The following is a 14118-nucleotide window of genomic DNA, read 5'->3' as shown; positions in this document are numbered from 1 at the left end:
TTTTTTTTTTTTTTTTACGAAAACTGCTTTCCCCACTAATTATGAAAGTGATCACGCTATTCAGGATTAAGACTTGGAGGGAATTTGGAAAAGAAAAGAAAGAATCGAGAAGAAGAGGCGCGACCGGCGCTCTCGAGGTTGCCTAATTTCTGAAAGAGAGGCGTCTGGGAGGATTTCGCGCTGGGTGTTCGGGTGAGAGCGGGACCGGGGCGGTGCGGGGCGCGCGCCCAGCCCGGGAGGGGGCAGCGCGCGGGGTCCTCGGGGCGTCCGCGGCGCTCGGCGGTGCGGTCCGGAGAGCGGAGGAGAGGCCGGGACTGAGCGGGGGCCGGCGGAGGGAGGCAGCAGCAGCAGCGGGCGCGCCGGCGCGAGGGCCCCTCCGAGGCTGCGGGCCCGGGTGCGGTGCGGACGCGGGGCGGGACGCGCGGGGCGGAGCGGGGCGCGGAACGCGCCGGTGCGGGGCGCGGGCCGGCGCGGGAAAGCGGCGGGGCGGGGCGGCGCGGTTATTGGCCGAGCGCCGGGAGAAGGGGTCGCGCTCGGTGTCTCCTCCCGCCAGCTCCCGCTCGTCTTCTCCGAGCAGAACAAGTTCGCGGACCGCGGTGCTCGCCCATCATGGATGTTCCAGGTAACCCAGCCCGGCCCTGCCCTCCGCGATCGGCGCGTTAACTGCATTCGTGCGTCTGTCTCAATGAGGACCATCGCGGGTCTGCGGCTGGGCGGAGAGAGAGCGGGAGAGAACATCGAAATCATTTTGTTCAGGGGCTGAGGAGGGAGGCTACCCGTCGGGAAACAACTTGTCTCTTCTTATGAGGACTATTTAGGCAGTTGGCTGAGTTGTTCGGAGACTGCGGGCGGTGAGAGGAGAGGTTTCTTTGCTTTTTGTTTCTCGCCTGGGTATTGGAGAGATATGTCTAGTTTAGCGGGGCAAGAAGGGGCCCGGTTACAAGTGCAGACGGGCGCGTAAGTTGGCAGAAAGCTGCAGAGGCTGCCTCCTGGCCGGGAGGAGAAGAGCCCGGAGTCCGGAAACAAAAGCTGCACGATAAGCCAAGCTTGGGGTTCCCACCGCCGGAATCCTCTGGTCCTGCGCCAGAGAGAGGGATCCGAGGGGCTTCTCCAAAGGGGCTCGCTGCTGGCGGGGGGGGCGCTGGAAGTGGATGTTCGGTTTTAGGATTTCTCTCTCTTCTTTTCTGGTTTTTGTTTTTCCTCTTAATCTTATTCGCCCGAAGGAGCTTCCTGGGGATTTGTTCTTGGGGTGGAAAACGGATAAGATCTTCACTAAATGGATTGCTTAAAAAAAAAAGTCTCTAGGTCGGAGAAATAGAGGATGAAAGGGAAAGCAGAGAAAGGGAAAAGGTTTCTTGGTGTGGCTTTAGAGAAAATGCCTCTGAAATTAAAGCCATTAAGGCTTAGTGGATCTTTTTCTTTGCCTGTGTCTTGAGCCCTCCTTTGCCTTGGGCTGAATGGGCCGGGGTGGCGTTGACCGCGTCCCCGCGGGTCACCGGCCATGTCCCTATTGCCGAGGCCCTGCGGAATTGCGGGCCCCTTACCTGACCGCGCCCCCGGCGCGCGCCGCCCGGGAGCCCTCGGGGATGCCCTGGCCAGTGAGCCCCGGCGTTTCTCGGGACCTGTGTGCCAGTCGGGCTCTCCGCGGGGCAGTGCGACGCACCGAGGGGGTGGCCTCCAGGGAGGGGGCCCGAGCGCCGCAGGGACCTGCTCCCCGCGCCTCCTCCCCACGCAGCTTCACCTCCCTGTCTCAGGGTTTGGGTTCTTTGCCCTGACAGGTCCGCTGGCGCCTTTCTTCTGAGGACGACCCCGGCCTTGACCATCAGCGCAGGGGACCGAGGCCAGAGGAGGCTACTCCCGGCCCCGCGCGTTCCCGCGCGCCCTCCCGCCCTCGCCGCGCCCCCGCGCGCCGCCCCCCGCAGCCCGGATGCCGGCGCCCGGCCGGGGCCCCCGCGGGCCGCCGCTGACCATGCCCGGGCGCCGGGGGGCGCTGCGCGAGCCGGCCGCCTGCGGCTCCGGCCTGGGGGCGGCGCTGGCCCTGCTGCTGCTGCTGCTGCCCGCCGGCTGCCCGGTGCGGGCTCAGAATGACACGGAGCCCATCGTGCTGGAGGGCAAGTGCCTGGTGGTGTGCGACTCCAGCCCGTCGGCGGACGGCGCCGTCACCTCCTCCCTGGGCATCTCCGTGCGCTCCGGCAGCGCCAAGGTGGCCTTCTCCGCCACGCGGAGCACCAACCACGAGCCGTCCGAGATGAGCAACCGCACCATGACCATCTACTTCGACCAGGTCAGCCGGCCGGCCTGCCCCTCGCCTCCCGCCCGGGGTGGGGAGGGCGGGGGGCCTGGGGGGCCGCCGGCCTCCGGGGCGTGGAGTTCCAGGCTCTCCCCTCCTCTCTGCCCTTTCTCCCTTCTCCAGTAAGCTCTCCTGTTCACATTGTAACTCTTTAAGAACTAATCAGCTCAGTTGGCACTCGGGGGACCGAGAGTCCTGTAAAGCTAAGCGTCCTGTAGAGCTGAAAGAGCTTAAGTAGATTTCCCGAAAGGACAGTGCACGTTTTGCTTTTCGCTGGTATGGGGGCCGTCCTTTGTGGTGGATGGCCTTCTGTCACCCCACTGGCCACTTAGAGACCGAGCGCATTTAAACTCTCCCCGCTCAGCCCGCGGCTTCTCCGAAGGTCTCAGCCAAGGCTCCGAAAATGTGTACCCACTGCTTATTTTGGAACGGACTGGGGAGAGGATGCTTGTCTTCAGAAAAATAAGTGGGGAAGAGTGGGGGGGAAATAGCAGGTATGGTTATAGATAAACAAAACAAAACCGAGTGTGCTTATATGAATGCAATATACGGTAAATACAATATATACAACGTAACATAAAATGCATATCGATGTCATACATGGCGTGCTTACACAAAGAAAACACAAAATGAAGAGCCATGACTTAAGTTGCTCTGGCCACTCAACTTCTCCCACTGGCTTCAAATTTGGCAGAAGGGTCTGCGTATGATCAGGCTTTGGCAACGCCTCCTCTGGGTTGCTGCTGCCCAGGATTAGAGATTGCCACCTTCCTCCGTGTCCTCCCTCCCCACCTTGGTTTCTGTTGTTTTTCAGAAACAAACAGGAAACATTAGAGTGGTTTCCAAACTTTACCTCACCGTTCCATTCCTTTTGCCAAAATGTTCCCCACACAGGGAGCTCGGGCTTACTGAGCACACTTGAGTTCCTTTCTCTCTGTTAACCAACATGCATACCTGAGTGGTGACACATCTGCACACACCAAAGCCTCTTCTTAGGCCAGTGTCTTCATTTGCTTTAATCCTTGTTAAGGATTATGTACTTGAAATTTGGGGAGGGGTGTGTATAGGGCGTGTCTCTCTTTAATCTGTTTTTTTCTTACGAGACATAAATGTCTTTGATTTAATTATGTCCAACTAAAGCAGACAGTGAATTAGTTTTCACAGCATTTTTACATCTGCCCTTTCATTAGGGTGTCAGAAAAACTCTGTGACGTAGGCAGGCTAAGTAGTAGTAGGATTCTAATTTTATAGATGAGCAAACTATGACAGGGCAGATTACATGATGTTTCTCTGGTTCCCCAGTTAGGGAGTAACTGAAACTTGCTTTTCTGGGGCCAGTGGGTGTTCTTCCGTCTACAGCAGGGCCCTGAATTTACCAGTTTCCTGAATTAGAAATGGAGGTGCGAGAGTTGTGGTCGTTGAGTTGGGAGAAGCAGCGCTGAGGGCTTGGAGGGAGGAGGCTTTGTTCTTTTCTCAAGCCTCGTCAGGCAGACAGGAGCACAGCCTCGGAGGGCGGAGGACTCACATCCTGAAGCACATCGCCTTTAATGATAGAGCCCGAGTGTCTCCGAGCCCTGCAGTCGAGGGGCTGAATGAAGTACTGCTTGGAGCTCCTTGAAGAAGCTGGTGGGGCGCAGTCCCCAGCCATCCCGGCCGTTGTCAGTGGCACCCTGCCCGTTGCTCTGGGAGCCGTGTGTGATCCATCTGTAATGAGTGTGTACAAAATAACAGCAAAGGGTATGAGGCTGAAATTTATTTTCTGAACAGATGACAGGGTCTCTAATCTAGGATTTTGTTGTTGCTGGCTGTTCGTTTTAAAAGCTGGGAACACCAGGCGGGCCATTTTATTATTGTAATTGAGTTGTACATGTGTGTGTGAGAAGGAATGGGGACAGGTCCAGACAGAGGGGCCATATTCCACCTTGAACATCTGAAAGGGAATCTGTTCATAATGGGGGGGACCCTCCACTCTCCAAGTTCTGCTTATGACATCCTGACAAGTCTCATCCGTCTTTGATTTGAGAAATAGCACCTGGAGGGTCACGTGATTTTGTATCTCGTGGCTCATTTTGTCATTACTCTCGCACCTTGCGGAGTTCCCACCGTTTGAGCTAAGGGTGTCCAAGCTGCCTTTCCACTCTCCCTTTAGTTGTCCAAGCTTATTTGCATGACATCACAGCTCAGCTTAGGGAGCAGACACCTCACGTGGAGTAAAGTGAGGGGAAATGGGCGCAGCCAGTGTTTATGGACTGTGGTCTTTCACCCAGCAGCCTTTATTGAGCACCTACTGTGTGCTGCCGGCGGGGAGGGGCATGCCTGGGGCTGGGAAACAGAGAGGAAACCTCACACGGTCGGTCTGTTCTCTCCTAAAGCACACAGAGCTCGTCCCAAGCTTTATCTGACAGAAGTTATCTCACTGACTTGGCCTCTTACGCCACAGCCCTTTCTCTGCCCATTCAGGATGGAGCTCTGTTTTGGTCCTCGCTTCACGTTCAAGTCCCCAGAATCCCACGGACCTCTGAACAGACTCAGTTACAGTGTGTCTACCGAGCTGATCGGCTTCCCTTGCTTTCTCTCAGCCCTGCCCACAGTAGCCACAATTTGCACCCACGTTTTCAACGCATAAATAAAATATACTCTAAAGCCATCCTTTTGAATTGCGATCCATTAGCATCCTTCGGAAATCAATTCCTCGGCAGCACGTTGCGCTCCGGGGCTGCTTCCTTCCTGGGGCGGCCTGGGCGCCCTGAGCAGGTGCTGCGGTGGTGCTTCAGCTCCTAAAGGGACGGGTGGGGGTGATTTTGTGAGTCTGACGGAAACACACGCGGAGGAGGGGCTTGCTCTGTGCGTGCTGTATCCCCTCTTCTTTTCCAGGTCTTAGTAAACATTGGCAACCATTTCGATCTCGCCTCCAGTATATTTGTAGCCCCGAGAAAAGGGATTTATAGCTTCAGCTTCCACGTGGTCAAAGTGTACAACAGACAAACCATCCAGGTGGGTCGCTCTGACAGCTGGACACTTTTGGCTCTGGAGGAATAGTCACACCCTCTGCGAGGCGGAGAGAACCAGGGACGGGGGCTCGCGGGGGCCTGGGCACCAGCTGAGTCCTCTGGGTCAGGACCCCGCATGGGTCCAGGTCCATGGCCAGGGTGGAGGGGAGGAGGGGGGGAGATGAGGACAAGTGGGTGGAATGGGGTCCATCGTGGTCTGCTGAGCTTTACCCTCTGCCTCGCAGGTCAGTTTAATGCAGAACGGCTACCCGGTGATCTCCGCCTTTGCAGGGGACCAGGACGTCACCAGAGAAGCTGCCAGCAATGGTGTCCTGCTGCTGATGGAAAGGGAGGACAAAGTCCACCTCAAACTGGAGAGGGGCAACCTCATGGGAGGCTGGAAGTACTCCACGTTCTCGGGCTTCTTGGTTTTCCCTCTATGAACACAGAATCCCCGCCCCGCCCTGCCCCGCCGATGATGGGGAAGTTGCCATCTGGACCCAGGAGTTCACCCTTCCTAACACCCCGAACTTGCCAGAACAGGACAGCTTGCTTCTAGCCTCCTCCGTCGGACTGTTGTGGTAGAAGCGTGATCGCCTTCGGGACCTCCAGTGTTTTCTTTGAATGTTGACCATGCCTCGGCAACCTGACCTCTAATTAGTTTTAGATGACAAGGTCTGAAGGAGAAATGAAATGACAGATCTGAGCAATTTGTACCTGCGATTGTAAAGTCGATATGGGATTTTATCAATGGGACCACTGACTTCTCTTCTTCTGTTTGTACCTGGTACCGCTGCCCCCGGAATGGCCCGCAGGCTGCAGGCTGGGTTCACAGCGAGAGCCCTGCCAATCACCACCGCCTGACAGTCCCTGAAACGTGTTCTCTGTGTGTCTGTTCAGCCTTAAGAAAAAGAATGGCTTCGCTTTCATGCCCTTTTCCTCCCCACCCCGGGTGGATGGAAGGACGTGGGAGGGGGAAGGGAACATTGTGTTAAGAAGTGCTTTATCCGGAGAAGCAAATTTTGCGCCATTGGACTGCCAGTTTTGTTTTGTATTGTTTGTGTATATGTGTGTGTGTGTGTGTGTGTGTGTGTGTGTTTTCCCCAAGAAACTACTTTTCTTCCCACACACAGCTCTCCGTCCACACCCCTGCTCTTATCTTTTGTGCTGGGGTGAGGAGAGAAAAATGTGTGCTGAATTCCTGGATGAGACCAAACAAGACAAAACAAAAAATGACTGTGTATTTTGTTTTGGAGGAGACCAAACCAAACAAAAGGTACCTGTAGAGCAAAGTGAAAATGACAAATGGACATTTCCGCTTATTCTTTCAAAGAGATTCTCTCAGAGGCACTTTTGGAACTAACAACCTGGATATTTTTTTTTTTTTTTTAATTTACATTCTGGAATACTTTAAGAGACTGATGTTCCTGGCGGCCTGAATCATGTCAGATGGGCATGGAAGCTCTGATGACCAAGTCCCCGATCACATGGTTTCTTTGCTGAGCGCACCTGACTCTTCCAGGCAGCATGTTCTTGTTCATTTGGATCCATTCTGGGTGAGCACACCGCGGTCAGGTGCCTCAAAGTCGACGGGACCAACCAGTTCTTCCCCATCGGGATCCTCTTCTGACCCACCAAGGCCAGAGGGTGTTGACACTCCCCTGGGAGCACCTGGCGGGAAGCCACCTGGAAATCGCAGTGGTTGAAGGTGTCGGCAGAGGTGCCCTAGAAGCACTTTCCCAAATCCTTGTTGTTTGGCACCTTGTACAACAATATTATTAAAACACAGCTGAGAGTTGATGGGTGCAGGATTCGTACGCCAAGGAAATGGCACTGATCCCAAAGCAATCAAAGAAGAGACCTCAAACCGGATGTTAATTTGTCCTTTGTGTAACAATGTAACCAAAATATTGATGATAAAAAGTCATAATTTAAGATGCAGAATAAATGGGTTTGATGTCTGGCTTGCTCTCTCCGTCCACCTCGCCTCCCAACTCTCAAAATGTGTGTAAGGAAAGGCCAAGGATCAAGGGCGTGGGGAAATTAAACCCATACTGTTTACTCTTTAGAAAATACACAGAAAAACACACACCGACATAGGCAGATCTAGCTTTGGGTCCAGATGGATATTGCACTCTTAAATATCTATTTTTCACACAGAAAGATTTGGGGGGAGGTATTATGTGAAAAAGACAGCATTAAAAAGGTTTGATGGAGAGGCAATCTGCTTTTATCACATTTAATCTTTGATGTAGTACAAGATCCAATCCAATATTTCAATCAGAGAACACAGATATACAAGAAACTGACCTTTGATGATCGCATCAGTTGTTTCTAAGATGTATGTGAGGATGGGTTTCATTTTCAAATAAATGCAGTGAGGATTCTACACATGAAAAAATATAGTTGGGCTAAGGGTGTAAGTTTTACTGGCCTTAGGTGAAGAGCGTAACAGGATGCAGAATTTAATTTGAATCAAAATGCTGTTACATTTTGTAAGGGAAACTAAGTATCAAAAAACATCAACCGAAAAGCATTTGGGATATTTTGGCTCTGTGAGTAGAAGACATACTCCTGACAAGAGCATTATTTATTAATGCTGGTAACATACACAGCAGGATCATAGCTAAGATTTTTCTCTGTTTTATTGCCCGTAGCTATTTAGTCCTCTTTCCCTCATTTCCTCAACCTTATGTTCAGTTTAAAACAAAGAGCAAACAGTCCTCAGTGAGAGACAGTATAGCACGTCTGAGACTGAAAGACGTATGAGAAGTTGTTATTTTTATTGCTTACTAACTTGTAATAGACATTTCTTCGTAGTTATAAGTTTATTACATATAGGTTGTCATTTGGGTATACTGTCTAATAAATAAGTTATTAAATTGAGCTATCTAAAAATAAGTATGTTTCAGGAGTTGATTTTATGTTAGGAAGGAAAACTTTATCACTTTTTTTTTTTTTTTTTAAACAGATGCCAGAAACTACATTAGGAAGAAGCCAGGACATGAGTGTTTTTAAAGTTGTTGATCATCTCCTGCTGCCCCTGCCAAGGTTCTATTTGGCTAAGGAACTTTGAGGGAGATGAAGCTCTTGTGTATGGTCTATAAAAATATATAGGTCAGATCAAAGTTTGAAATATATCTTTAATTGGGAAAAAAGGGACGTCTATATTTGAAGCCCAATTTGAGCAGCCCCATCTCTGAGCCTCAGTTTCCCCATCTGTAGAGTGAGGACAACAGCCCCACACCTTGTGCCCAGCCCCCAAGGCTAATATGAGAATCACACAGAAATGTCAGAGCTACAAGGAACCATGGTGGAAAAAGGTAGGGAGAGTGGTAGGGAGAGTGTTTCCTGTCAATCAGATTTTTCAACAGGCAATTTATGAAAAAATATTTAAAATGAACTCCCAACAGGACATTTTAATGTGAAAAGTAAATGTCCATATTCTCAAATAGCCTTTTAAAATGACAGCACTGTATTGAAGTCTCATTTGATTTTTAGAAACATATCAAAATCTACACACTTTCATATTAATTTAATTCTCAGTTATGTTATTTGACTATCGTTTGTGGCTCAAGCCAAACTTTCTGTTCAAATATGTAACCAACATTTTATAAAAATGTACAATTAACATTTTAACACAAGTAAAAGATGAGGTTCTGATATTACGACGTTATAATAGTGAGTTGCTCTAGTTGATAAATGTTAATGCTACTAAACTGTAAATGCTTTTAAAACAATACTATTTTTTAACTTAAAATATATTCTAATTTGAAACACAATCCTGATGATTCAACTCTAGGTCCTGAGAAACTGTTTAACACCTGTAATTCCTGAGCTTTTATTTGCATCCTTATATTTTTGATTTATGTATTCATGTATAATGAAATTATTTACATTTGTAAAGGTTGTGCTTACTGTAGCTGCCCAGAGCAAAGCTGATAAAAACCTGTTGAATATTAGAATGAAAACTCATGGAATCCTATAGAGGTTACATAGATTTACTTATTTGGAAAAAATATTTTAAGCTAAATCTAGTCATTTCATGCATCAGAAGAGTTAGAAAAGTTATACAAAGCAAACCAAAACTTTGACTGAATACTTAATTTTGTTTGTACTATTTCCTTGACATAAAGGAAATTGTTATCAATTCACATTCATATTAACTATTACATATATATGGTTTGCCTGTAAATACATGCACATATGCACCTGATTTTTAGCATAATGATAAAAATAAAATACATACACTGGCTACATTCTCCTGGAATCTAGAAATATGTGAGAGGAAAATTTGATGAATCACTTTACACAAGCAAAACAAAAGCATGGGTTGCTTCAGCATGCCTCATATATGGCAAAAGAGCAAAGAATCTTCTGGCAATTTGTGACCCTATAATTTTGCAGTCTTTTATAAGGAAATTAATATTGCAATAAGAATGTTGCTGTAAATAAGTAGTTAATGTTTATATTTCTACAGAATAGAAAGCATATAACAATCTACCGTATAGATACACTTGAATGAAAGGCTCTGTTACATTATATTTAAGATGGTGTAAATAAATGATGGAACTCATAGAAGCAGGTTACATCGAATCACTGTAAACGGTTTACTGCGCACTCTGTAAAAACACTTATAAGAAATGTAAAACTAGATTAACCATAGAACTACGGTGAGTTTTTACCCTTTTGCCTTGCTCGTGTAGTTCACTTGTCACTGGGACTCTATTTCTAAAGTTGGCGCTTGGCTACTATACTGGGATATTACAAACATTTTAAAATTTAAGATCAGAGGCTATAAATTCTCGTGAGGTTCTTAAAGTTAATTTTCTTGGCATTTAAGGAGCAAGCACACCAAATATACTGAAGTGAGTTAAACAACAATTTCCATTTTGGTTTTATGGTTTTAGATATTTTGTGCTCTCATTTTTTTCTTTTTTTTTGAACGATACACTGTGAAGACGTTAACTGATCATGGCCATGTTCCTCTATCAAATCTGTTTATGTAGTTGCCTAGATTTTTAAAACATAATTTTTGCAGATCGATTCACCAAAAAGTATGTTTATTGCTCTTGTGGATGGAGGGCTACGATTAATTCACATTTAGATATTTTAAAAGTCTGCATGTTACACAGCTGTCTATGGTGCAATTGGTCAGATTCAGCCTTCACTCACCCCCTGAAAAAAGAAAAAAAAAAGTCTTCTCAAAATTCCTTTAAAGTAGACCCAATGAATATGAACTTAAAAAAAAAAAATGGCATGTGTGTGTCTGTATAATAACGTTATACCAGAACATGAATTCTAAGTAAATGAGCTTTCCTTCCATTCCCAAACCCAGTAGGGTAACTGGAAATTTGTAAGGGCAAAAGCCATGAGGTTTTAATAGGAGCTCTGTTTTATCTTCCTAAGCGGATTTCGCTGTGGATTTCTATCACCAGAATCACTTCAGTGTCTATAGCGTCATAAATCATCATCTTCATCAGCTCACCCACATACACTCTTTGTGTAGTGTAAATGAGCTCCTTGACAACTTAATTTGGAAAAGAAATCTTCATTCCCTCTTCTGAACGCCTACAGCAAGACTCCTCAGGGTGAGAAAGCCACTTTGCCCTGGAGCTGTCCTAACAGGATGGCAGCTACTTATTAATGAGCCATTCCAGTCTTGAGACCTGACTAGCATTGCCTTTAACTTGGATTAGTGTTTCTTCACATTCCAGGAATGCTGATTTCTTTTTTAAAATTCATTTTAGGCGGCAAAAAAAATTCTTTGTGTTGAATGTTGGCATACATTGGAATGTGGAACTCAGGTATTTTGCCTAAGTATTACTTTATTCATTTGAAAATACCTATATCAATCTCTTATACTTTCAAAGTCCTGTGGGATATAGAGCAGCCTAATATTTCCTTGGCTTTGTATTATAAAAGAGCGTTTATTGTGATTCTGGTTCATTGTTATTATAGAACTGACTCAAGAATAATGTCTAAAGTTTAACTAAATTACCTGAAAAAAATTGGCAAATTCTCCTTATTACTAAAAGTCCTCATTTGCCGTATTTTTACATGGATCTTAAAGATTCCTACCAGCTTTAAAATTAACATTTATCTTTGAATTGCTAACTCTTTTTTTTTTTTTCACAATCAGGTAACTATTAGATCATAAATAGTATACTTCCAGAGAGAAGTTTATCACTGAACAACAAATTTAGGACATGACCATGGGACACTGTCTTTTTTTCACATTGCTGAGCATCATGTCAAGATGTCATATCATCAGTTTTGTTCTGGAATTGTCAACTGTCAGTGGAAAGAGCAATTACATTACTTATAAAAAATGATCTATTCTTTTGGGAACAGGGTGTAGATATTTCCTTTTCATTCCAGAACATTTGCCGATTGCTGCCTAGGGGCCAGTGCGCTTAGGGATAATGATGGAAAAATAAAGACATAGTCGGTGTATGCCAAGAGCTTATAGTCCTTGTTGGAAATGGTGTTCAAAAGTAGCCTGGAGGAGATCCAGTTAAACTGCTGGTGAGGGGGCGGCTGAGGTGGATGTGGGAGGAAACTTAGAGATGTGAATGCATATTTACTAAAGTTAATAATGTAATTTACATTTTTCACATACGAAGCAGAGGATGTGAGTTTGGCATTGGCATTGAATACTGAGCATCAGTTGATCTCCCAATTAAAAGGCCCCCCCATCACCTCTCCTCCCTTGGTGAACATGGTTGGATATTTGACAGACCAATGGCAGTCTAGCGCTCATGAACTAATCTTGGAGGTATGAAAGTGGCACAGGGCCAGATGCAGGGAATTTCCATTGTTTTAACACATTCAGTGAAGATTAAATTATCACAGCCCTTTTTACAGTTGTGTTTCTGCTTTCCTCATGTGGTGAATCTCTTGGGAAAGCAGAAGTCATGCTAAGATTACTCAAATCCTCGGAAGACAGGGCTAAAGCAGGATACAAGCAAGGCATGATGTGAAGTCCCTCTTAAACAGACTAGATGGGCCACCTAGCCCTTCAGCATGTTTTACAAGATATTAACTTAATGAATAAAGGTCTAGCTTAATGAGAAACAAAAGATAAACACAAGACCAAATGGCTCTGGTAGCAAACATGAATTCTCTATGTTTTACTTCTACAAACACACACATACGTATGTTCCTGTGTGTGCGAACTTTGAAATAAATAAATATTTCTAGTCCAAACTTACCCACTGTCAAAATGCCTTCTGGGTGCCTCTAGTTATGTCATCAGTGAAAACTCACTTTCATATAAGAGGAAGGTGATGGACCAAGGTACCTTTGTCTGGGTACATAGAGTCACTTCTACTAACTTCTTACTTCAATAATTTGGTCTATATATCATATTTCATTTCTTGTATTCAATCTCCGGAATATATTTCACCAGAAGGTAGACATTACATCTGGTCTCCCTGACAGACAGAGATTGAGAACTGTTGAGAATAATTAAGCCATCTGGTGCTATAAATCCAATAGAAAGTTATGATCAGTGGATCATGGCCTAATCTGCTTTTCATCCATTGCATCTAAATTACCTTGGCACAAAAGGATGAGGGAGCTGGATTTTTAAAGAAAATGGCCACATCTCCCCAGTCATTAGCTGGCAAAAGCATGCATGCATCAGACTGTGATAATTAGAGAAGGCTTATTCTCCCCTAAGGCCTATTGCTTTTGATGCTTCATTTTTCCTTTTTTAAAAATGTCTCAAAACGTACTGCACCAAACAGTGAATGGCATGCAACTTTTACTTCAGATTCTTACCTATTCCTGAGTATGTTCATGAGAAGAAATGATTACTAACATAAACTTTCTATCTTAATGGAGAATTGAAATGAACCTAAATTAATTTTGTTATATCTTCTTGCAGAATTGCAGAAACATTTGTTTCAGGAAAAACTCCCCAATAGATGGTGCTGCTGTGATTTAAACCATTGCATAATTAGTATGCAAAAAAGCTTCAGAGAGAGGCCTCTGGGAATTCCCTTACATCAAGCTATAGAAAGACAAACATGTGGCTTTATTTTTGCTAAATGCACATTGACTTAATGGTATAATTTGAAAACTTCAGAAAGATGTCTTGGTGTTTTGAGGTCAAGAAATTACTTCTTGGGGCCAATGTTCCTATCTTAAATATTTTTGAAACATACCACAACAAAACTGAGTGATGCAAGAGGACGAGCTGAATGGCCTTCCAAATTTCTTTCCCCATCATGCTTCAAGGGTCTATTAGTTAAATATATAATATGAGGATTATAATACAAATGAAAAAAATGGAGTCCTTCTTTCACCTTTAAGGGAAAAAAATTGCAGATGCAGGAATTGTATTGGCAGAATGATGCTGCCACTGTTGTTAATGGTCATCCTTAATATGCTAACCCTTGGCACAGAAACAGAAATATAGATCAGTGGAACAGGATAGAAAGCCCAGAGATAAACCCAAGGACATACGGTCACCTTATCTTTGATAAAGGAGGCAAGGATATACAATGGAGAAAAGACAGCCTCTTCAATAAGTGGTGCTGGGAAAACTGGACAGCTACATGTAAAAGAGTGAAATTAGAACACTCCCTAACACCATGCACAGAAATAAACTCAAAATGGATTAAAGACCTAAATGTAAGGCCAGACACTAGAAAACTCTTAGAGGAAAACACAGGCAGAACACTCTATGACATAAATCACAGCAAGATCCTTTTTGACCCACCTCCTGGAGAAATGGAAATAAAAACAAAAATAAACAAATGGGACCTAATGAAACTTAAAAGCTTTTGCACAGTAAAGGAAACCATAAACAAGATGAAAAGACAACCCTCA

At 45.5% G+C, this 14118-nt stretch overlaps 1 protein-coding gene across 1 annotated transcript; it reads left to right on the top strand.

Moving 5' to 3' along the window:
- The first annotated feature begins 1927 nt into the window (after positions 1–1927).
- On the top strand, positions 1928–5743 carry CBLN2 (cerebellin 2 precursor). The gene is made up of 3 exons (XM_059894360.1): positions 1928–2284; positions 5165–5284; positions 5526–5743. Exons 1-3 carry the CDS (start codon positions 1928–1930, stop codon positions 5721–5723), a joined length of 675 nt encoding a protein of 224 aa, XP_059750343.1. The 3' UTR covers positions 5724–5743.
- Positions 5744–14118: the final 8375 nt, after the last annotated feature.

This window comes from Balaenoptera ricei, chromosome 14 (assembly GCF_028023285.1).
Source record: "Balaenoptera ricei isolate mBalRic1 chromosome 14, mBalRic1.hap2, whole genome shotgun sequence".
Classification (NCBI taxonomy): domain Eukaryota; kingdom Metazoa; phylum Chordata; class Mammalia; order Artiodactyla; family Balaenopteridae; genus Balaenoptera; species Balaenoptera ricei.
This window is presented reverse-complemented; position numbering and strand designations above follow the sequence as displayed.